The sequence below is a fragment of the Cnephaeus nilssonii genome (genome assembly GCF_951640355.1).
Source record: "Cnephaeus nilssonii genome assembly, chromosome: 19".
Taxonomy (NCBI): domain Eukaryota; kingdom Metazoa; phylum Chordata; class Mammalia; order Chiroptera; family Vespertilionidae; genus Cnephaeus; species Cnephaeus nilssonii.
The window spans coordinates 8935534-8958879 of NC_137090.1; the positions used below are offsets into that span (position 1 = coordinate 8935534).

Consider the following 23346-nt stretch of genomic DNA (forward strand, 5'->3'; position numbering starts at 1 on the left):
ATATCCCTCATGGAGGAGTAAAAGGAATAGAAGAAAGTATGATAATACTATAGTCCAGAAAGCTGCAAGCTGATAACCAAGTTCTTGAAGCATTACGACTATAGATGTAAATTAACTACGCCCAGGTTTAATGAGAATTGTGGGTCATAGAGAGAGGGGCTCAGAGGGAGAAAATGCTTAACCTCATTTAGTTTTACTATATTACCTGTTGTTCAGCAAAATGTTAGAACATTTAATATCCCGATGCAGGAAATTCTTTTTGTGACAGTAATCCAATCCTTCCATTAGTTGTTTCATGAATGACTTGATATGATCCTCAGAAAAGTGCACCAAACCAGATTCTAGCAGTCCCATTAAGTCATGGTCCATATACTCAAATACAAGGTAAAAGGCACCTACATAGGATAAAAGGAAAAATTAAAAACAATAGAAAAAGGATTATTAAATTACAATGCTTCAAATTTTAACATAATTTTGGAGTTGACCATAAGGCCCTCTGGAAGAACTGCTTAATTTTATAGATGAAGAAACTGAAATTCAGAGTAGTTGAATAACTTGCCCTTTCTAATAACAAGTAACAGAACTATTTGAATTAATCATCTGACTCCTAGTCCAGAATTTTTTATACTACGTCTTGAGGAGGACAACTGCCCCAATCATGTTGTATTATTACTAGTCTTGTATCATCTAAGTCAGTGGTCGGCAAACCGCAGCTCGCAAGCCACACGCGGCTCTTTGACCCCTTGAGTTTTTAGCAAAGGCCAGCTTAGGAGTACCCTAATTAAGTTAATAACAATGTACCTATCTATATAGTTTAAGTTTAAAAATTTTGGCTCTCAAAAGAAATTTCAATCGTTGTACTGTTGATATTTGGCTCTGTTAACTAATGAGTTTGCCAACCACTGATCTAAGTCAATTGGCTAATGATAGACCTTGGGCCAAATCTGTTGTAAATACAGTTTTATTTGTAACACACAGCCATGCTCATTTTGTTACATACTGTCTGATGACTACTTTTGTAGAAATCTTTACCTTCATTAATAGGACTCACATAATATGCTGGAGGGGGGGGGGGGGAGGAAGCACAGTCTATTTAGTATAAATTGTTAGTAAATTTCATAGTATTTAATAATGAAAGAAAGGTGAATCATCTAATTAAACTCCCTAAATTTAGAAGCAGATAAAAAAGAAGTACTTTTAGAGAACTGTAAAAGATTTGAAATCCATACCATAATGCCACTTTCAACAGGGTTCATAATAGAGACAAATATCAAAACAAAAGAAATACCAGACCTAGTTAGACAATGATTTATCCAGTCTAAAAGTCTGTCTCCTGGTAACATAAAGGCAAGGATTCTGAATCTAGGGGGTAGGCTTGAAGGACTCTTCAAACTCTCTGAAAAAGTATGCAACATCTTAAAGATATACGTATACAACATATTAAAGGTATTTTTTTGAAAAATGGATCCATGTTTAAAGAGGTCATGACCCCAAAAAGTAAAGAACCACTGCATTAAAGGATTATCTTAGAGATTTAGCTACCACCTCATACAAATTAATAAGAAAAGCACAAAACTGCAAAAGATAAGTAGACAAAGGACAATTCAAAAAAGAGAAAATAAGTAAAGCTAATAAACATGGAAAAAAACTCAGACGAAATATAAGAAATGCAATTCAAAATAATATACTTCACCTATCAAGATGACCATTTTTAAAAAAATATGTACTCAGTGTTAGGGAAGATAAAATGGAATGCACACTCACTGGTGGGACATGAATTATTACTCTCTTTCTTAAAAGCAATCTAACAATAAATATGAAAATCCCTTTGACCAAATAATTCTACATCTCAGAAACTATATTAAGAAATAAATCTAAATGTAAAGATTTATGTACAAAGACGTTCAATGCACTGTTATAATATATATTTTTAAACTGGCAATTAATTGCTCAACAGTGACTGATGAAGTAAATTTGGATTCATCTATCTTTATGCACAGTCATTAAAACATGTTAATGATATGAGAAACTGCTTATGACAAACTATAAAACACTAACTATACTTTGATCCCAGTAATGTTAAAATAAATATATATAGCCCTAACTGGTTTAGCTCAGTGGATAGAGGATCAGCCTGCGGACTCAAGGGTCCCAGGTTCAATTCCAGTCAAGGGCATGTACCTTGGTTGTGGGCACATCCCCAGTAGGGGGTGTGCAGGAGGCAGCTGATTGATGTTTCTCTCTCTTCGATGTTTCTAACTCTCTATCCCTCTCCCTTCCTGTCTGTAAAAAATCAATAAAATATATATTTTTTAAAAAGATATATAATATAATGTACTAGAAAGAAATAGGCCAAAATGCTAATACTACAGTAGTTCTAAGGATGGTATACTGGGTTGTAGTAGAGAGAAGTGATTGCCATTTTCTTTTTCTTATTCTTCTACTAGTGTCCCGGTGCACAAATTTGTGCACATTCAAAGGAAATTAATTAGAAAATGGCCAGCGGGGTGGGACTGGGTGAGACGGGCCAGACACGCCCTGGAGCCAACCTCCCGTGGTCCCTCCCCAGCCGGCCACACCTGGGGTGGCTTGAAAGGCATCTGCAGAGTGAGCGGGGTCCGAAGGTGGAATCATGCAGCCCCGCAAGGAATCAGGCTCCCTCCTCGTGGTTTTGTGGTGCGTCACCCGAGAACCGCTGCTGCCAAGTCACTGAAGCTCGGCAGCTCCAGCATTGAGCGTCTGCCCCCTGGTGGTCAGTGTGCATCATAGCGACCGGTCAGACGAGCAGAAGGACACTTTGCATATTAGCCTTTTATATATATAGATATTTTCAATTTTTCCACAATGGGCATGCATCACATCCATCCATTATTTTATTATTTTAAAAAATAACTAATTTCGCCCAGCCTGTGTGGTTTGGTGGTTGAGCGTCTATCCATGCCAGTTCAATTCCTGGTCAAGGCACATGCCCGAGTTTCGGGCTCGATCCCCAGTAGGGGGCATGCAGGGGGAAGCCGATCAATGATGTTACTCTCTTATTGATGTTTCTATCTCTCTATACCTCTCCCTTCCTCTCTCTCTAACATGGAATATTCAGAATATTATTCCCGAAAATAAAGCCAGTATCAGATCTTTCATAAATTTATCTAAATACTATTACATAAGCAGAATTCCCTTTTAATTGCTTTAAAAGTACTTCTACCAAACTAAAGAGGTGCTACTTCCCTAGTGCTAATATCTTTAAGACTATGTAAATAAGTCCAGCTTAATACATTACATTCTAAATTTATGTACTTCAATTCTCTTTTTGTAAAACTTATTTTTTATTATAGTTGACATACAATATTATATTAGCTTTAGGTACACAACATAGTGAGATTCAAATGTTATATACTTTATGAAGTGATCACCATAGTATGTCTAGTAATCACTGGTCAGTACACATAGTTAATACAATATCATTAACTATATTCCCTGTGCTGTACATTACATCTCCCTGACTTATTTTTTTAAAATATATTTTTATTGATTTCAGGGAGGAAGGGAGAGGGAGAGATAAAAACATCAATGACGAGAGAGAATAATCAATCGGCTGCCTCCTGCACACCCCCCTACTGGGGTTTAAGCCCACAACCATGGCATGTGTCCTGACCGAGAATTGAACCATGACCTCCTGTTTCATAGGTCGATACTCAACCACTGAGCAATACTGGCCGGGCCCCCTGACTTATTTTACAACTGTAACCTTGTATATTATTTTTGGTTAATCCTTAACTAGGGATATTTTTCGGAGATATTTTTCCATTGATTTTTAGGGAGAGTAGAATAGAGAGAGGAAAAGACAGAGAGAAACATTGATGTGAGAGAAACACATCGATTGGTTGCCTCGTGCACGAGCCCTTATCAGGGCCCGGTCCAGGGAGGAGCCTGCAACCAAGGTACGTGCCCTTGACCGGAATTGAACCTGGGACCCTTTGGTCCACAGGCCAACACTCTATCCACTGAGTCAAACCAGCTAGGGCAAAGTTTATATATTCTTAATCCCCTTTTTCTCCCAATCAAATTCTCTCGTAACATTCCAGATTATATTCACACATTCCATCTCTTCACAGCTGTCCATCTCTAAACCTTCAGACTTATTTCAATAAAAGTATATTAGATGTCCTATACAGACTACTTCAAACATAAGTACAGAAACAAAAAAACAATTTTACCACTGAATTAGACAAAAGTTACAAATCGAGGAAAACAAACCTGAAGATTTAGAAATACCTGCATTGAATTCTAAACTATATCAGTATAAAACTATGTAAAAATATGGATGCACACAAACAATAACCAGAAGGGATGATGTAAAAATGAGAGTAAGAAACAAACTGATAGATACGGTGGACAAACTGATGGCTGCCAGATATGTAAGGCATGAGGACAGAAGCAAAAAAGGTGAAAGGAATTAAGTACAAATTGCCAATTATAAAATTAGTCACGGGGATATAATGTACAGCATAGAGGATATAGCCAATAATATTGTAATAACTATGCATGGTGACAGACAGTTACTAAACTTGTGGTGATCACTTCATAAAGGATGTGAATGTCTAATCACTATGTTGTACATCTGAAAGCAATATAATATTGTTTGTAAACTATAATTAAAAATAAATTTTAAGAAATGAAAGTAACTGATAAATCTGGGTTTTAATTTCCATAATTATTATAATTTGTTAAAAAAAAAGACTTTAGGTGGTACAGCAAACTCTAATTTTGATAATTAACAATAATTTCTAAAAGTACACGAGTACACTGAAAAATGGACATTTTATAAAATAAGCATTATTCAACACAAAAGCAATATGCTAACTGACATCTTAATTCTGCTATAGGTTCAAGAAAAAAGTTGGAGTTTAGTAAAAACTATAAACAATGCAAACAGGCAAACAGGCTAAGAAAGAAAAGTAAGATGTACTAGTCTACCCTGTACATAGTTCTTTGCTTGTACCTTTGTCCTTCTTGAAATCCAGTGCATCTTGTTTATCTGTGACAATTTCCTTCATGTTAACGACACTTCGGTGGATTAGCTGCCGAAGGATTTTGATCTCACGAATGGCTGTGATTGGGAAACCTTCTTTCTCATTGTCTAGTCTCACCTTCTTCAGGGCCACTAGCTCTCCTGTCACAATAAATTCAAATTATTATAGTATCAACTAGCATTTTTTTGGCTACCATCTAGTCAATATAATGCCCTTGCTCTGAAAGACTGACTTAATGCCTATTTTAATGCTTTTTTATCTTAAAAAACAAATCCCTAAGTTCCCTTTCTTATCTTTGATTTCTTTAAGACTTGAATTTTTATAAATCCCATAATCAGTTAGGCTTAAACATTTTGGTTATTAAAATACACCAATTCAACTACATTATTTTATCTTCAAGGACTAAACCCCTTATCAAACAAAAAGCAATTTACACATTTTATTTTTACCCTCTCTTAAATTCCAGCAAGCTTATTATAAAACATTTACAAAAGACAACGAAAAAGAGGAGGGTTTTTAAACTGTAATAATTATACTATTCTTTTGGAAATTTTTAGTTTATTTAGTAACTTTCAGAGACCAAATTAGAACTCAAACTTTACTTTTGATAAATCCACTTAAGTCATCAGTATTGCTAACTTTTTAACCTGCCATCTAAATTTCGTGGCAATATTTACCTGTGTCTTTGTCCTTGGCTTTATATACTTGGCCATAGGTTCCCTCTCCAATAATTCCAATAATGTCAAACTTGTCCACACAGCGTTTCCCCCAATCACTTTCTGTTTGTCTTCTTTCTCCATAACGAGGACAACAAATTCTAAAAATAGCAAAACAAAAATAAAAATAAAACGTTGTTTTTTAAAATTAAGTCTACTAAAAAAATGTTTTTCTTTTATGATTTCTCTAACTCCTGAGTGTATGAATTTCTTTATTAAAAAGGCAGGAGTTAAATAATATGAAATAGTTTAAATGGTCTCACACAATGGCTAAAACACAGATTTTTTTACTTCAGGAAGACACAAGATAAAATAGATTTGCTGCTTGGTTTCTGACCTCTAACGAGTATTTGCTTACTCAACTATAGAATGGGAAAAGAATCCCTGCATCATAGGGTTACAATAAAAATAGAAAACTTTGGCAATAATAAGTGCTCAATAAAAGTAACTTTTTATTAAGAGAGGAATGCTAACAATCAGATCAAACCCAGATTCTACTAAATTTATGGTGTGGCAATTTATGTGATTAAAGAAAAAAAAATCCCACATCTATTAATTTCATTAATGTGTACATGGCTTACACACCCTGAGTATAAAGGATTTTTTTATTTTTTCTTCAATACTCTAAATATTATGAACTCAAAAGATACAACAGGATCAATGTTCGTGGTATATTTGGATTGGGGAAATTATTGCTTTTCTAAAAAAAATAGCAGCTACGTAACTGTGAATGTAGATGAATGGGTCTCCTAAGTAGTAAGTTTTTATCCATTAAAATAAAGTAATCTACCCAATAAAAGAGTAACATGCTAATTGATCGTACCTTCACAATGCCCACCAGCTAATCAGGAATATGCAAATTAACCCAACAAAATGGCAGGTTAATTTGTATATCCAGGCTCCGAGCAGCTGGGGGCAGGCGGGACGCTTGCAGTGCAGGAAGCCAGGGGAAGGAAGGCCCATTCTTGCACGAATCTTCGTGCATTGGGCCTCTAGTAGATATACATTAGGCTCAATCTTCTATGATCCTACTGGTGTGGGTTGTAGAAGAAAGTGTGAGATTTAAGCTCCAAAGTTCTTCACTGTAATAAAAGCTGTACTTAAGGATAGGTCCCTACAAAAACTCACTTTGGTCTCTTTTTATATGGTTGCTGAGGTGGTGTGATTGCCTTTGGTTCTGGAGAGTCTGGTGGAGATGGATCCCCACCAGGGAGTTCTGGAGGGAGAGGGAGGTCCGTGAGTAAGTGACGTGGCCTTTGTTCCTTCTCTTTCTTTATGGGTTTTGAAGGCAGAGTTTCTTTTGGACTAAACAATAAAAAGAAGAAAAGATCACAATTACTTACAGGATATGCAAATAAAACTATCAAATTTTATAATGTCTGGCTATTAAAAGATTACAAAGATTTTACTTTTAAAGGAAAAAAACCATAATACAAAGTCAGAAAAAGGAGTTTATCTAACTTAAAAAGACTTGGATTTTGCAAAAAGAAATCTATAATATATTAAAGAAATAATAGCCCTGGCCGGTGTGGCTCAATTGGTTGAGTGTCTTCCTGTGCAACAAAAAGGTCGCTGGGCCCTAGCAGTTTGGCTCAGTGGATAGAGAGTCAGCCTGCGGACTGAAGGGTCCCAGGTCTGGTTCCGGTCAAGGGCACATGCCTGGGTTGTGGGCTCAATCCCCAGTAGGGGACATGTAGGAGGCAGCCGATCAATGATTCTCTCTCATCATTGATGTTTCTATCTCTCTCTCCCTTTCCCTCTCCCTTCTTCTCTGAAATCAATAAAAATATATTTTAAAAATAAATAAACAAGAAAGGTCACTGGTTCAATTCCTGTTCAGGACACATGCCCAGGTTGTGGTGAATACGGGAAGCAACCAACCAATGTTTCGCTCTCTCTAAAAATCAACAAAAATATATTTTAAAAAATAAAGAAATAATAAAAATTTTGGAATATTATTTGTAGGTCCTTTAACAAACTCTTCCTTTAATATCCTTCCCAAGATTCTATTTAGGTTTTGGTTTTTTTAAAAAAGATTTTTATATTGATTTTTATAGAAAGTGGAAGGGAGAGGGAGAGAGGAATAGAAACATTGATGAGAGGGAAACATCAATCAGGTGCTTCCTGCATGCCCCCACCGGAATCAAGCCTGTAACCCAGGCATATGCCCTGACTGGGAATCGAATCAGAAACCTCTTGGTGCATGGGGCAACACTCAAACACTGAGCCACATGGGCCAGATTCTATTTGGATTTTTACTGAGATGAAATAAAATGTAGAAAGTAATCATCTTAAATTTGCAAAGTATCACTACAACTCATGGCATCATCAAACCTACTCTATATTTTAACCAGCAAAGATTTAAACAATGAAAGAAAGCTCAACAATGTAACACTACCATATCGCTAAAGATGTGGAGAGAACTTGGACAAAGGGAGTAGTATTTTAGAACTCAGAAAAAGAAATAAAGCTAAGCTGGAAATCAAAACTAGTGAAAAGTATACTGACTTATTCTATTGGTTTGGAAGCAAAAGGCAACCATATCTGACCTGCCAAGATAGATAAATAAACCTCAAACTAAAAAATCTAAGGAGAAGTCCAAGCAACTATTACAGAATCATTAAAAACAGATCAAGCAGCCGAAACCTGTTTGGCTCAGTGGATAGAGCGTCAGCCTGCGGACTCAGGGGTCCCGGGTTCGATTCCAGACAAGGGCATGTGCCTTGGTTGCGGGCACATCCCCGGTGGGGGGTGTGCAAGAGGCAGCTGATCGATGTTTCTCTCTCATCGATGTTTCTAGCTCTCTATCCCTCTCTCTTCCTCTCTGTAAAAAATCAATGAAATATATTAAAAAAAAAAAAAGCAGATCAAGCAAGCAGATCTCTCATGATAATCAACAAGTTATGGTCAGTGGGGAAAAAAGGATGGCTTTTCTGGAATAGATTGGAAATCACAGTTTTGAGATCCAAATTTTAACTATATCAATTTAATTTAATTTAAGTAGGTGAAGGATTTTGTGCCATGCATGTCCTCATAAAAGACAGTGCAGTATATTAATTCACTCCTACAAATAAAACCACGTTAAATAGTAAGCCTTTTCTACTCCATCACAGTATCAGAAGGTTGAAAAGGATCTGAGAACCCTAACCACAGTAGGAGCCTCCTCCACTTTTTTTGACAAGTGGTTATAAAAAACCATATTCTCCTTTTTCTTTTTAAAGCAGATTGTGACTTGAGCATTACATTTCCATTCAAAAAACTTGATCTGAATTACTTTTGAACAGCTTTACAACATGCCTAGACAGGCTTATAATTTTGCTACTCTAAGCAATACTTTTCTTTGGTAAACAAGCCCTATGGATAGTTACTCCTACTAAACTGGTTCAGTTTAACATACTAATTTCTAAAGGCCAGGTACATGCAGTTGATAACTACAGGGGATGGAAGTCTTAAAAGAAGATCTTAGAAGATGAAACATATTCTTTCATGAATATGTTTCATAAAGAATAGCTCTACCCTTACAATGTACCTTTTTGAAGCATACTGCTGCCCTTTGTGTGTGAAACAACTCAAAAGCTACTACTTCCTATCAATTTTCATCATTTTAAGCTCCTGTAAATCAGACAGAATAGAATCTAGATTAGTTTGTACTCAGATCAACTAAAAATGGAGTGCAAAATGATCATCTGAACTTTCTGTTAAATTACTCATCGTACAATTTGCACTATTTTTCTATCCTGGGAACAAAGCATATTACCAGGAAACTCTTGAGTCAGGATACAATATATATTCTTAAAATTTCCCCAATTTTCAAGATATCCAGGGAAAGAAAATTCCTCACTTCTCAACTAATGTCAGATATTGTTTTTTATTCCCAAGAAACTATTTTTTTAATTTTTATTTTTCAATTACAGTTTACATTCAATATTATTTTGTATTAGTTTCAGGCGTACAGCATAGTTAGCAAAATATTCTTTGTAAATTCCAACTCCTCATGATTCAGAAATACATTAGTTCTTGGTTCTGCTTCACCAGAATCCAAGTATCTGAATTCTGTCACCATCATTTCATGTAATTCAGTCTATGTTTTATAGTTAGGTTTTGTTTTCATCCAAGGTTTACTTTATGGATTCAAATATAATTTGCTATTGTGAAAATGTACATTGCTTCTGGGAAAAAATCACATTAGTAGCATGTTTTTTTCAAGAAAGAATAAGTGTTTGACAGGATGTGTACATTCTACTAATTCAGGACATACATGTTGAATATGGATCAAATGCTATTTCAACAAATTCCAATGTTCAAAAAAACCTTGGAATGATGGCCCATAAAATTGCAATGCTTAACAACTTTATGGTCTTTAGCCTTTAGTGTAGGGCACTCAGTAAAATATAGCTCTATATAGTTCTGAAGACATACGGATGTCGAGATGTTCTAACACAGGGAAGCAGACACTGACTCTTAAGTCATTACTTAAAAATCCAGTACCAAGAAGTACTGAACTACCTTAGTATCAGTACTTCCTCGTTCCTAATTTATACCTATAGACAACTCACATATGGTGAGTAGATTGAATAATACTCATGAATAATATTTTTTTTTAAACCTCACCAGAGGATTATTTTTTCCATTACTTTTCTGTTTTTAGAAAGAGAGAGTGGAAGGTAGAGAAGGAGAAAGAAAGAGAGAAAACATCAACGTGAAAGAGACAAATCGATTGGTTGCCTCCTGCATGCACCCCGACCAGGGCTGGGGATCAAACCTGCAACCGGGGTACATGCCCTTGTGACCAGGAGTCAAGCCCACAATCCCTCAGTATAGAGCACAGGCCAACGCTCTAACCACTGAGATCACTGGCCAGAGCTCATGTATAAAAGTTGTCAAGATCCAGGAATGCCTGAAGTTTAAGAGTCTCTCTCTCGCCCTGGCCGGTTTGGCTCAGTGGATAGAGCATCAGCCTGCGGACTCAAGGGTCCCAGGTTCGATTCTGGTCAAGGCATGTACCTTGATTGCGGGCACATCCCCAGTAGGGAGTGTGCAGGAGGCAACTGATCGATGTTTCTAACTCTCTATCCCTCTCCCTTCCTCTCTGTAAAAAATCAATAAAATATATATTTTTTAAAAAGAGTCTCTCTCTTTTTTTAAATTCTTTATTGCTTAAAGTATTAAATAAGTCTTTTCCCCCCACTGACCTCTCCCCAGCTGCCCCCGCTCCCCAATAGTCTCTTGAAATTTATAATGATGAAATTTAATCTGTACAATGTATAAACACCTCTAAGAAGAAGTCTTTATTGTTAAAAAAGTATAATTCCTTTTGAACTATTTAAAAAGAAAATTTCTTCATAATGTTAAAAATTTAATAGCATAAACTTTAAATATGATAATTTATCCTCTTCCACTTAAAGCAGATTATTTAAAAAGTGATTTATTCTTACAAACTTCAATTAAAAATTCGAGTTGAGCTCTGGTTGGGTACTCAGTTGGTTAGAGCATTGTCCTGAAACACCAAGGTTGCAGGTCAGGAATCAACCACTGAATGAATCAATAGATGGAACAACAAATCAGTGTCTCTCTCTCTCTCTCTCTCTCTCTCTCTCTCGCACACACACACAAAAAAAAAAATTCGTGTGTGATACATTAAAAATTGGAAACAGCCCAGCCAGTGTGGCTCAGTGGTTGAGCATTGACCTAGTCACGGTTCAATTTCCAGTCAGGGCACATGCCCAGGTTATGAGCTTGATCCCCAGTGTGAAGCATGCAGGAGGCAGCCAATCAATGATTCTATCATCATTGATGTTTCTATCCCTCTCTCCCTTTCCCTTCCTCTCTGAAATAATAAAAATATATATTTTTAAAAATTAGAACTAAACATTCTATTAGCAAAATCCTAAATCAAATCTGCTCATACAGATACCTTCTTTTCTATAAGAGCTCAATACTTTAAATAAACAGCTATTAAGAATAGTGTAGGCTGGCCAGTGTAGCTTAGTGGTTGAGCATTGACCCATGAACCAGGAGATCATGGTTCAATTCCTGGTCTGGGCATATGCCCAGATTGTGGGCTCAATCCCCAGTGTGGGGCATGCAGGAGGCAGCCGATCAATGATTCTCATCGTTGATGTTTCTATCTCTCTCCCTCTGCCTTCCTCTTTGAAATCAATAAAAATATATTTTAAAAAAAGAATAGTGTAGACTCTACAGAAGTCTAATAAACTCCAAATAAACCAGGCTACCAACAAAATAATAATAAAATAAAAAGATTTATAAACTATATGGTTAACTGAAAGTTTCATACAGATGATCTCTTTCAAAGCAAGAGATCCTCATGAACTATGTTCATGAAGAACATACTATTTTGAAGTGGGTGTTTGGCAGTCTTTGCTTTTTTTTTTTAATCCTCACCTGAGTACATTCTTAAGAGAGAGGAAGGGGAGAAGAGAGAAAGGGAGAGAAATCAATATGAGAGAAAAACATCAATTGGTTGCCTTCCCTATGTGCCCTGACCCAACCTCCCTCCGACCCGACTGGGGATCAAACCCACAACCCAGGCATGTGCCCTGATAGGGTATCAAACTGGCAAACTTTCGGTGCACAGGACAACACTAAACACCTGAGCCACTCCGGCGAGGCAGCCTTTGTTTTGTTTTGTTTTTTTAATTGTTTAAAATATTACAAATAGTAGTACATATATCTCCTCCCCACCCCCACCCCCCAACTGACCTTCCCCCAGCCTCCTCTACCTGCCCGGCACATTGAAACCAAGAAATGTAAACCATGAATCAGAAAGGTTTTTGCAATACCATTAATTAAATTCACTCCTGCATTTGATACCTGGGTTAATACACTCCTGCGCAATCTATATGTTTGAAAGAAAAGTTTCATTCTTTTTCCAAAAGGATTTTAACTAAAAGAAGACAAATCCTCTAATACAAGCTTTATGTCATCCATGTGCCAAATGATTTAACTACATGCCCAGTGCCATTTCACACAGACTCTGACTCCTTCAGCAGTTTTACTTATTCATTCAAATAACCAATATTTACTGAATGCATTCTGTGTGCCTTGTTTAAAGCACTGCAGGCAATAAAAAGCTGTGTATCATATTCTTAACATTTAAGCTGCTGCAATTTCACATGAGAAGAGAAGAATATAAGTGAGGTCCATATGCAACTTTTAAATTTCTTCCTGAAAAGTTTTCTTACATAAAAATTATTTTTCATGTGAAAAATAGATATAAATGGCACATGGAGAGCATATATGTGTGTATATATATATATATATATATATATGAACAAATAGATATTGAAAGAAATCTTAACTTCCATTTTTCTACCTTTAATAATTTGCTTATAAGTGAAAAACAACTGGTAATAAACATACATTTAAAAATAATTACATTGGACTATGAAATAAAGTATAGTTATACTTTCAGAATCAGAATTGATCTATAACAAAAATAGTTTGCTCACTTCATCCTCTCTCATACACATTCTTAAAGATAGCCACGCATACTTTCATAAGCACTGTATGGTCTTACTTTACCCTTCATTTCTAATCTGAAATATAGAAACCCCTATGTGCCATCTATCAACATCATTCCACCTGAAAACCTGCACTCCACATGACCCAGGATAGGTAGATTCAATAATTATTTGGCTAGCTAAATAAACATTTCAAAATAAAGATTCTTAGCCACACTGATATTGCTCTAACCACTATATAAACTAATATTTAAATGTGGTTCTTGTGGGTAAGATAATGGCCTAGGGTCCCTTTGGATGACGTTAAACTGACTAATGTTCCTTTTCCAACAAAAACTATAAAAACATATAGCTTGTATCTATAAGTATCTCTACATAAATTTCAGGCTCTGTTATTCATCTTTACAGTTCTCAGTATGTGGCAGAATTCATAAATACCTATTAATATTAGAAGAAAATGTGGATTTTTTCTTTAAAATCAGATTTACCACCATTCTTTTAAAAAGTTTTAGGGGTAGGGGGTTTTCCCCATTTATTGCACTTGCACCTTCCTAAAAGGTTCAGAGGGTAGTCTGGAAAAATATAGATCTAAATGGCTGAAATATATCACTGTTCAAATTACCTATGTCACTTGGAAAGTAATGGAGGGTTGAGAATTGGTACAGGATGCAAAATCAGTGGTACTTATTTTTGTGCTTACAACGAAAATTTGGTGCAGTAAACTAAACTTATATCCTAGAGAACAAAAGGGCATCTCAGTAAAAAACAGTAACATAAATGCTGTCATGGTATATGTCACTGCTAAACTGTGTTTGGTGGCAGTTGCCTAGCTAGTTCTGCCAAGTAATTAAAAATATTTCCTAATGTCTTCTATAAAGTTACTCATGCTTCATAATCATTTATGAGTTCTCAATACTCAGAGAACTTATTAAAATTAGTTTTTCTCATCATCCCATTGTGAATTTGTATTCTAACTAGTAACGATTCTACATATTGTTCTTCTGCTTCTCATAGAATAATTTTTTTTAGCGTTTTTTTAAGCAGAACTTTTTAAAATAAATAAACCTGGCTTATTTTTCTCCTGGACCAGGAAGGAAAAACAAAGCAAAACAAAACAAAAAAGCAGATATAAGACATTTTAAGGACCACTGAGGATATCCACTATTATTATTACTACTAGAGGCCCGGTGCACGAATTCGTGCACGGGTGGGGTCCCTAGGCCTGGCTTGCCATTGAGGCCTACGAGGCCTATGGGGGGCTGGCCGGCTGGGGGGAGGGACTGTGGGAGGTTGGCCAGCCAGGGGAGGTTGGATGTGAGAGTGCACTGACCACCAGGGGGCAGCTCCTGCATTGAGCGTCTACTGGTGGTCAGTGCGCGTCATAGCAACTGGTCGACCAGTTGTTCCAGTCATTGCAGTCATTTGGTCATAATGGTCACTTAGGCTTTTATATATATAGAACATTATTATTTATATTATGTTGTTAATATTATTAGAGACATATTAAAGTAGTTATAAGTATCAAATATCTACAGTTAAAGCAAATGTGGTCAAAAGTTAACCACTGGTAGATCTAGGTGAAGAGTATAAGGGTGTTAACTGTATCATTTAAAAAAATTTTTCTATAGCTACTAAAATTTTCAACATAAAGATTTGAGAAGAAAATGCTATTGATTTTTTTAAATTTGAATCCAAAGTAGCCTTATCAATAAATAGACTTATGAGAAAAAGGGTTACTGGGCCTCAAATTGTAATTCTTCCTAAGTAATATCATAAATAAGGACTTTTCCATTGAAAACTGAACATCAAAGGCATTTCCTATTCATAAAAGCATTCTAAATAGCCATGCATTAGAGCAGTTTTAACAAAGTTTGTGAAAAATGTATTACACTTAGATCAAGAGGTTAAGTTTTCTCAGTTAACTATGGGACTTACCTATCCATGTCATCTTCTCCAAGTAATAAGGGTGGAAGGGGCAGAGGAGGCAATGTTGACGTTTTTAGGTGTGGAATAGCAGCTGTTACAGACACTTGAGTCTTCATAGAAACCTGTACAGGGAGCTGAGAATTTGCCTGAGAGGACAGAGTAGACGTCCTTGAGTGTGTAGGGGGCAAAGTTGAAGGACTAGAAGCAGGAACCTGACTAAATGCTGGTTGGGGAGGAGGCAGAGGTGGTTGCTGTGGAATAGCTGGTAGTGGAGGCAAAGGTGGCAAAGGGGGGGTCTGAGGCGGAGGGGTAGTAGTTGGTAAAGGAGGTGGAGGAGAAGTAACTGTGGGGAGAGGTGGAAGGGTCTCCTTTTCTGTTGTCTCTGTCTCTTTTGGAGTAACAATCTCCTCCTTCAATGCCATGGGTTTAGTGTCTCTTGATCCCTGTACTTTCAAATCTTTAAGAACAGGATGCTTTTCAGAGTTCTCATCCACCTTTACTTTCCCTGTATCTAAAGAATTTTTGGCTTCTATGTTTAGATGTGTTACATTCACTAGTTCAGTATCTGGGGCAGGTTTTTCCAATTTTAAACCTCTGGGTAACTTTTTAGACTCCAAACCTGAATCCTTAGCTTCTACTGAACTGTTCTCTTTCCTAGCCAAAATAATAGGTGAACCCTTGGATTCCTTTCCATCCATTTTTGCTGCTGCTGCAGCAGCTGCTCTTTCCTTCTTTTTCCTACTGAGTTCAGCTCCCAAGCTGGAGTTCAATGGAAGTCTGACAGGTGAGATACTGGAATGTCGACTACGTGACCCGGATCTCTTCTTTTTACTATGAGAAGATGAATGTCTTGAATATGCAGGACTTCTACTTCTAGACTTCATGGACTTCCTAATGGAAAAAGAAAAAGACAGTTCAATGGATAGGCTATAGCAATATAAAGGAAAATAGATCAGTTAAACTATGGAGAACTATAACTTAAAAAAAACCCAAACACTTTAAGTTAGCAAGCTTAGCCGAAACCGGTTTGGCTCAGTGGATAGAGCGTCAGCCTGCGGACTGAAAGGTCCCAGGTTCGATTCCGGTCAAGGGCATGTACCTTGGTTGCGGGCACTTCCCCAGTAGGGGGTGTGCAAGAGGCAGCTGGTCAATGTTTCTCTCTCATCGATGTTTCTAACTCTCTATCCCTCTCTCTTCCTCACTGTAATAAATCAATAAAATAAAATAAAAAAATTAAAAAAGTTAGCAAGCTTAAAAATAGATTAGTTGTCAAATAATAATAAATCAACATTGGTTCATTAATTGGTTTAATTGTAACAAATGTATCATACTAATATAAGATGTTAATAATGGGGAAACTGGGTTTCAGGACATGTAAGAAGTCTGCACTATCTTCACAATTTTTCTGCAAATCTAAAACTATTCTAAAAAAGTTTATTTAAGAAATAGGAACTAAATCCTGTATGACAATACATTTCTATCATATAACACTAAAAATTATTTAATCAAAGGAAGATCAATATTTTCCCCCCATGTTAGGAAATACCAATATTCACAATGTTTACTTTTAAAATTTTGGTTTAAATTTCTGATAAAGTGAAAACATGATTTAAAAAGTCATACTCTATACCAAAGGGGGGTTATATCAATCAAGAAATTAAAAGTAACTAGCATGTTTCACCAAAATATAAATTTTTTAAATGTTTTTATTGATTTTAGAGAGGAAGAGAGAGAGGGAGAGAGAGAAAAACATAGACAAGAGAGAATCAACACTGATTGGCTGCCTCCTGCATGCCCATGCTGGGGATCGAGCCTGCATCCCAGGTATGTGCCCTGACCAGTAACAGAACTGGTGACCTATTGGTGCATGGTTCGATGACGCTCAACCACTGAGCCACATCAGACAGGCCCAATATCTAAATTTTTAACTAGAGAACTACTTAACTGACAGGTCCCAGGAAAAAATTTTTGTACCTTGTATCCTCAATTTATAATTAAATTGTGCCTAAACAAACCCCCAAGATACAAGAACTGTCTTACCAAAATAATTTATTAAAAGTTCTCAAAACTATAATAGCTTTTGGTACTTTCTAATATAAAATGATTTCTAATCAACTTTTTAGGAACTCGTAAAGCAAGGTATTATTGCACGTTTATTTTATTTTCATTATTAAGGAAGGATCAGGAAATAAAATTTTAGAATCTATGAGGCAGATTATTCTAAATTGAAACCCAACCCTCAATCTTTTCGCTTTTGTTTTAAATATATTTTTATTGATTTCAGAGAGGAAGAGAGAGATAGGAACACCAAAGATGAGAGAGAATCATTGATCAGCTGCCTCCTGATCCAGCCCACAATCTGGGCATGTGACCTGACTGGGAATCCAACTGTGACCTCCTGGTTCATAGGTTGAATGCTTAACCACTGAGCCATACTGGCTGCACTCTTTTTGCTTTTTTTAAGAAATATATAATTTTTATTGATTTCAGAGAGGAAGGCAGAGGGAGAGAGAGAGAAACATCAATGATGAGAGAATCACTGATCAGCCACCTCCTACATGCCCCCACACTGGGGATCGAGCAGGCAACCCAGGCACGTGCCCTTGACCGGAATCGAACCCAGGACCCTTGAGTCCACAGGCCAATGCTCTATCCACTGAGCCAAACCGTCCAGGGCCCTTTTGCTTTTTAAAAAAGCCTAATGTGCTTAGGTTTCAAGATGTGTGTGTGTATGGGGAAATTAGCACTAAAATGTAACTAGACAAAACATAATTTGCCCAGTAGTCTAAAATAAATTGTTTCCATTCCAGATCTTCAGTATCTCCCTTTATCTTTGATCACTGGTAAGACATGAATCAAAACATTTCAAAATAGCATATATGTGTAGTGAAAACAACTCACAGGGTGTTAGCCATGATTTTCTTATACCTATACTGCTCTTTGGAAATTTGCCCCCAAAACTTAGTTAAAATATAAAGTCGTTATTAGAATCAAAGTACTCAAAACAACAACAACATATACATATACATATATATGTACATATATATATGCATGTATGTAAACTGCTGAGATTAGTTAAGTAGATTTACCAAATACCCATTTATCCTTAAGAAAATTAATACTTCTCTTGTAAAAAAAACTGGCTGAAACAAGAGGTTTTCTGTTTGAATTATAGCTGGTATAAAATTAACACCTCTACCCCAGGAAAAACTTCTAAAATCCCAATCACTAAGTAATGTCAGAGACCACGCTATACAAAGCATTGTTTCTATAATCTTTCAGCGTGACTAAATCTTTCTAAGGAACTTTGCTTTAAAAGCCCTTGAATTTCTGAATAGAAGAAGCCTATTGTTAATGGGACATTTGGATGACCATATACTTAAGGTATTTTTTCTGATACATATGCTGTATTTGAGATCCAGACCCACTCTTCAAGGAAAAAAAAGGGGGGAGAGACAGGCCCTGCCAGCATGGTTCAGTGGTAGAGCATCAACCTGTGAACCAGGAGGTCATGGATGGATTTCCAGTCAGGTCACATGCCCAGGTTGTGGGCTGGATCCCTAGTGGGAGGCAGCCAATCAATGCTTCTCTATCATTGATGTTTCTGTCTCTCCCTCTCCCTGCCGCTCAGAAATCAATCAAAATATTTTTAAAGGGGGGGTGGGGGGGAGACAGCAAATAGGTAAACTCAGGTAATAAAAAAAAAATTGTCTTCAAAAATAAATATACTTTTCCCCTGAATTAAGTTAGGTTCCACCCATCTGAAATGAAATTACTACTATTAATCACTACTAATTTAGTAAATACAAAGACCTTGCATTTCTGCCAATTCGTTTTGTCCTTTAAAACAAGCTGCTTGTTTAATTTTGACTCTCTCCCAAGGAAAAAACACAGAGAATACCGTAGAAGGATCTGTATGTTCCTCTACTTTGACTCTAAGAAAGTTTTGTACAATGAGGTACTTATATTTATTTCCTATACTATCATAATGTGTCTCCAATTCTTTCTTGATTTATTTTGACCATTTCTGCACTAGTTCCAATTAACTGAGTAGAAGAAAACCTAAGATATAAATCCAAAAGGAATCACTGCAAAGCCACAGTTCTTACTGAAACTCGTTTTAGTGTTTTAACCCCAATGCACTTCTGTATTCCCAAACCCCACAACAATAAAAATTCTCAGAACAACTTTATTAAACTACTCCCTCAAGCAAACAAGTATCTGGCTACTGTCTGTGGAGTAGCCACTTTCTGTGTAGTGCTTCACTAATAAACTCTTTCACTTAAACAAAAGAGAAGAAAAATTCTGAAAATATTTCATTTCTTAGGGTTCCTTAAAAAACTAAACAACCTACAAATGGTACATTTAAGATATCCAATTCCATGTATATAAATTTTACCCCTCATTAGCTGATAACCTCTAGCTAATGATATACAGGCTAAATAAAACATTGATAGTGAAGTATACTAATGTCAGCTATTTACTTTAAGATAAATCAAAACAAAAGGTGAATCGATGGATAGATATAAAATATATAGCAAATATTAACTGTAGAATGTAGGTGGTACATGTATGGGTCCTTACTACAATTCTTTAAACTTTTCTGTTTTTGAAAAATTATTATGAAATGGAGGAAAAACTAAGGAACTTCGGACCCTGACAACTAGGAACTCGGCAGGCTTGATCAATTCAAACTAGTTTATGAATAATTATAAGTGTAAGTTGACAAAAATTACTCACATTGACATATAAAAGATATGCATGGGTTTTTTTCTAGTTGGAGTAATTTCTCTAGAAGTATTCAACAACAACATTTTCCTTACTCATAGAATTTACTGACTGGCTTCGGGTTCCAAGCACTGTGCTATGCACTTCATATTTACTAATTTAATCCTCACAACAGCTCTAGAAGTTGGTAGTTACTATTCTCATTTTACAGGTGAAAAAACTTGGGCATGGAGAAATTATTTGCCAAAGGACACACAGCAAGATTAGGACTCCACTCAGGTGTAACTCCAAAGCCCGTGTTCTGCTTTTGTGGACAAAGGTGAGTCCACAAAGAGAGAGGTACAATTTCATCATCTACGAACAAGAACACGGTTTCCAATAGATAATTCACTCCAACAATTAAATTTCAAACTAACATGTCTTCCTTGCAAAAATAACACAGTAGAGGCACTATTACCATTTTTTCAGAGAAAGATTTTGAAAATTGCTAGTGGTCACAGAATACAGCAAATCTTAATAGGTCAATGGTGGTGCTATAAAGAAAATCAAATTCTCATTGGAACCAATTTCTGCTAGGCTCTACCATCAAAAGGAAAAAGCACGAATCAGCTGAATTTCCACTAGAAATATCTGTGGAAAGACAGGAGCCTTGGTAAGTTATCAAAACATTGTCTACTAGGAAATAAGTAAATTTAACAAGTTTGAAGACACTGGTCAGAACAAATGGTAGGCAAACAGTTTCAAGATAATTCAAATGAAAATCTGTAATTTCTTACATCTCTAATCAGGTTCAATGAGGTCTCAAGCACTAATATCAATATGATTTTTAAAAATTTTTAAATAAAGCAACAGAATAAACTAGATAAACTTTGGAAACTAGTATCAACTCCATGCACAATTTTTCTTACACAGGAGCTTACAGCTGAAGACCCACTGGAAGTACCTACCTTTAGCAGTTTTAGGCATGTAACTCCCCACTTTTCAAATTCTGGGTTAAGAGGAGACCAGATTCACTCACTTGAGTGACTAGCCAATAGTAAAGTGTTCTAGTCAATAAATAATGGGAACATCAACCTAACATGACTAATTGCCAGTTTCTCATAACCCACCCTAAGAAAGAAAGGACTGTTAGACAAATAGCTCACCTGGGGAGTGGACTCCGACTCAGAGACCGTTTGCTAGTGAAAGGGCTGCTGGATCGCCTTCGACCATAGGGACTGGGTGATCTCCCACTGTAAGAGCCACTCCTTTCGTAGCTTGAGGAACGTCTCCGGCTATAGGGACTCACAGATCTCTGTCGTCTACTGTAAGGACTGGGTGACCGGGTGCTGGACTGGTAGGCCGAAGGCTCCTTGTAAGGTGGACTAATAGACTGCCTTCTTGAGGTGCTTCCAGGACTCTTCTTGTAGGAGTCATAATTGCTGGAGGTGTGCGATCTTGGGGGACTAAGGTCATAATCTTGGCCATAAGAAGCTCCTGAGGGGCTATCATCTTGCTTGGGACTGTCAGACCATTTCCTGTGGGGACTCCTGGATCTCCTTTTGGGGCTGTCCACTGTTTTGTAACTTTTGGGTGTTTCCCTTTTCCGATGACTTTTACTCCGGTCTTTGTGCCCAGACTTCAATTCACGTTCTTTCCGAGTCTTCTCCTTGTGGAGTTTGGATGACCTGGATTCCTTGTTGCTGCTGCTGCTTTTTGAGATCTGTGCCTTCCCATAGTCATCATTCTCCTCATTTGAACGCTTTGAACTTCCTGATATCCGGTCCTTCATTGATCCCGACTTACTGGAAACTTCCTGTTTTTTTTCTTTTTCTGTCTGTTTACTTTTTAGTAAGTCCCGGGAACGTCTGTGCTGGTGGTGACGATGTCTGTGCAAGCGGTCACTCCGATCAGTTCCACGACGTTCATCATTCTCCCTCCTGTCTAATTTGAAGGCCATGTCGTCAGAGAAGGTATCTGAATCAGAGCTGATGTCATCATACTCCACCAAAGGTTTGATAACTGTACCCAAAGGTGCTGCTTCGGGGGTCACCAAACCCATGTCTTTGGAGTGCTTGGACTTGTGCCGCTTGTGCTTCGCCGCCAAGCGGTGACGCTCTCTGCTGTTGGAGCTGCCACCTCCCGATGACGGCTGCAAAGTTCCAGAAGCTCCTCCACTCCCGTCCTTCTTGCCCCCATGTCTCTCTGGATTGGGCATCCCCTTTCCCCTGGCTTCAAAAGGGGGAAAAGTTCCCCAGCACTCCAAAAAGTAACCCCCACCCTCCCCCCAATCCCAACCCCACGCCTACCAAAGCACCCCTAGTAGGGGGTGGGGAGGGAAGGGACCGTGGCGCAGGCTCCTCCTCCCTCCCGACTCGTCGGCACCCTCCTACATGAGGTAGGGGTGAAGGAGCCAGGGAAGAAATGAGAGTTCCTCAGCAGTGGGGTTGCGAGACAACCAGCAGCCGCTCAAGTCTGTTTGCCCTCCTCCCCACGCGGCGCCAATCCTCAGGCGCGGGGGCCGGCGAGGTCGAGGAAGTAGGAAGCCGACGGCCCTGGGCTGCGGGGCCGACTCCGGCTCGGGAGCCCAATGAGGACGGCACGGGCCTTTCCCCTACCCGGTAGCCAGACTCGGGGTGGCTTCCTGTCGCTCAGGTCCCGCGGCCTAGGTGCCTCACACACCCTTTGTCCCTCGCTCCTGAGGGAGTTCCTTTTCTTGCCTCCGCCTCACCTCAGTACCTCACACACTCACTCGCTCCCTCACAGCCTCAATCCCACACTAGGTTAAACCGAAACGGCACTCGGAGGAGGGGGAGGGGGCAAGCCCAGGAAATATCGCGAGAATACTAAGCTCGCGGTATTTCGTGCCTTACTTCTTTCTACTGCTTGATCAAACAACGCGAGAACCAGGCCCCAAGCACAAAACGCGATCTTCCATATTCTCGCGATAAGCTCCTTGTTTCCCCATTTGATCAAAACTTTATGCAAACGGAGCTAGGAGAATTTTTTTTAATTCAAAACTTTATTGATAATTCTTTGAACAAACACTCTCAGGTACCTCAGGCACCCGCGCACCTAATATTTTCAACTACAGCGCATTAGATAGGACACCTGCCTCCAGGTCTGGGTGTTTTTTACTAAATGCTATTCTTTTTTGTTGTTTTGTTTTTATTTCAGAGAGGAAGGGAGAGGGAGAGAAATAGAAACATCAATGATGAGAGAGAATCAGTGATGGGCTGCCACCGGCACACCCCCCACTGGGGATGGAGCCCACAATCCCAGCATGTGCCCTTGACGGGAATAGAACCCAGGACCCTTCAGTCCGCAGGCTGATGCTCTATCCACTGAGCCAAATCAGCTAGGCTAGGGCAATGCTATTCTTGCTGTTAAAATGTAGCCCAGAGCCCTAGCCAGTTTGGCTCAGTGGATAGAGCCTTGGTCTGAGGACCAAAGAGTCCTGGGTTCGATTCTGGTCAAGGGCATGTA

The 23346-nt window shown here is 37.9% G+C and overlaps 1 protein-coding gene across 12 annotated transcripts in view; it reads right to left on the reverse strand.

The window, feature by feature from the left end:
• CDK12 (cyclin dependent kinase 12) overlaps positions 1 to 22647 on the reverse strand; it is a 75412-nt gene extending 52765 nt beyond the window's left edge. For all 12 annotated transcript variants that reach the window (XM_079797431.1, XM_079797429.1, XM_079797427.1 and 9 more), the window contains exons 1-6: positions 21027 to 22647; positions 15163 to 16044; positions 6875 to 7051; positions 5708 to 5847; positions 5000 to 5170; positions 206 to 395 (exon numbers count right to left, since the gene is read on the reverse strand). In XM_079797431.1, the coding sequence (XP_079653557.1) occupies positions 206 to 395; positions 5000 to 5170; positions 5708 to 5847; positions 6875 to 7051; positions 15163 to 16044; positions 21027 to 22078 (2612 nt within the window). In that variant the 5' untranslated portion in view covers positions 22079 to 22647. The remainder of the gene's footprint in view (positions 1 to 205; positions 396 to 4999; positions 5171 to 5707; positions 5848 to 6874; positions 7052 to 15162; positions 16045 to 21026) is intronic.
• Positions 22648 to 23346: the final 699 nt, after the last annotated feature.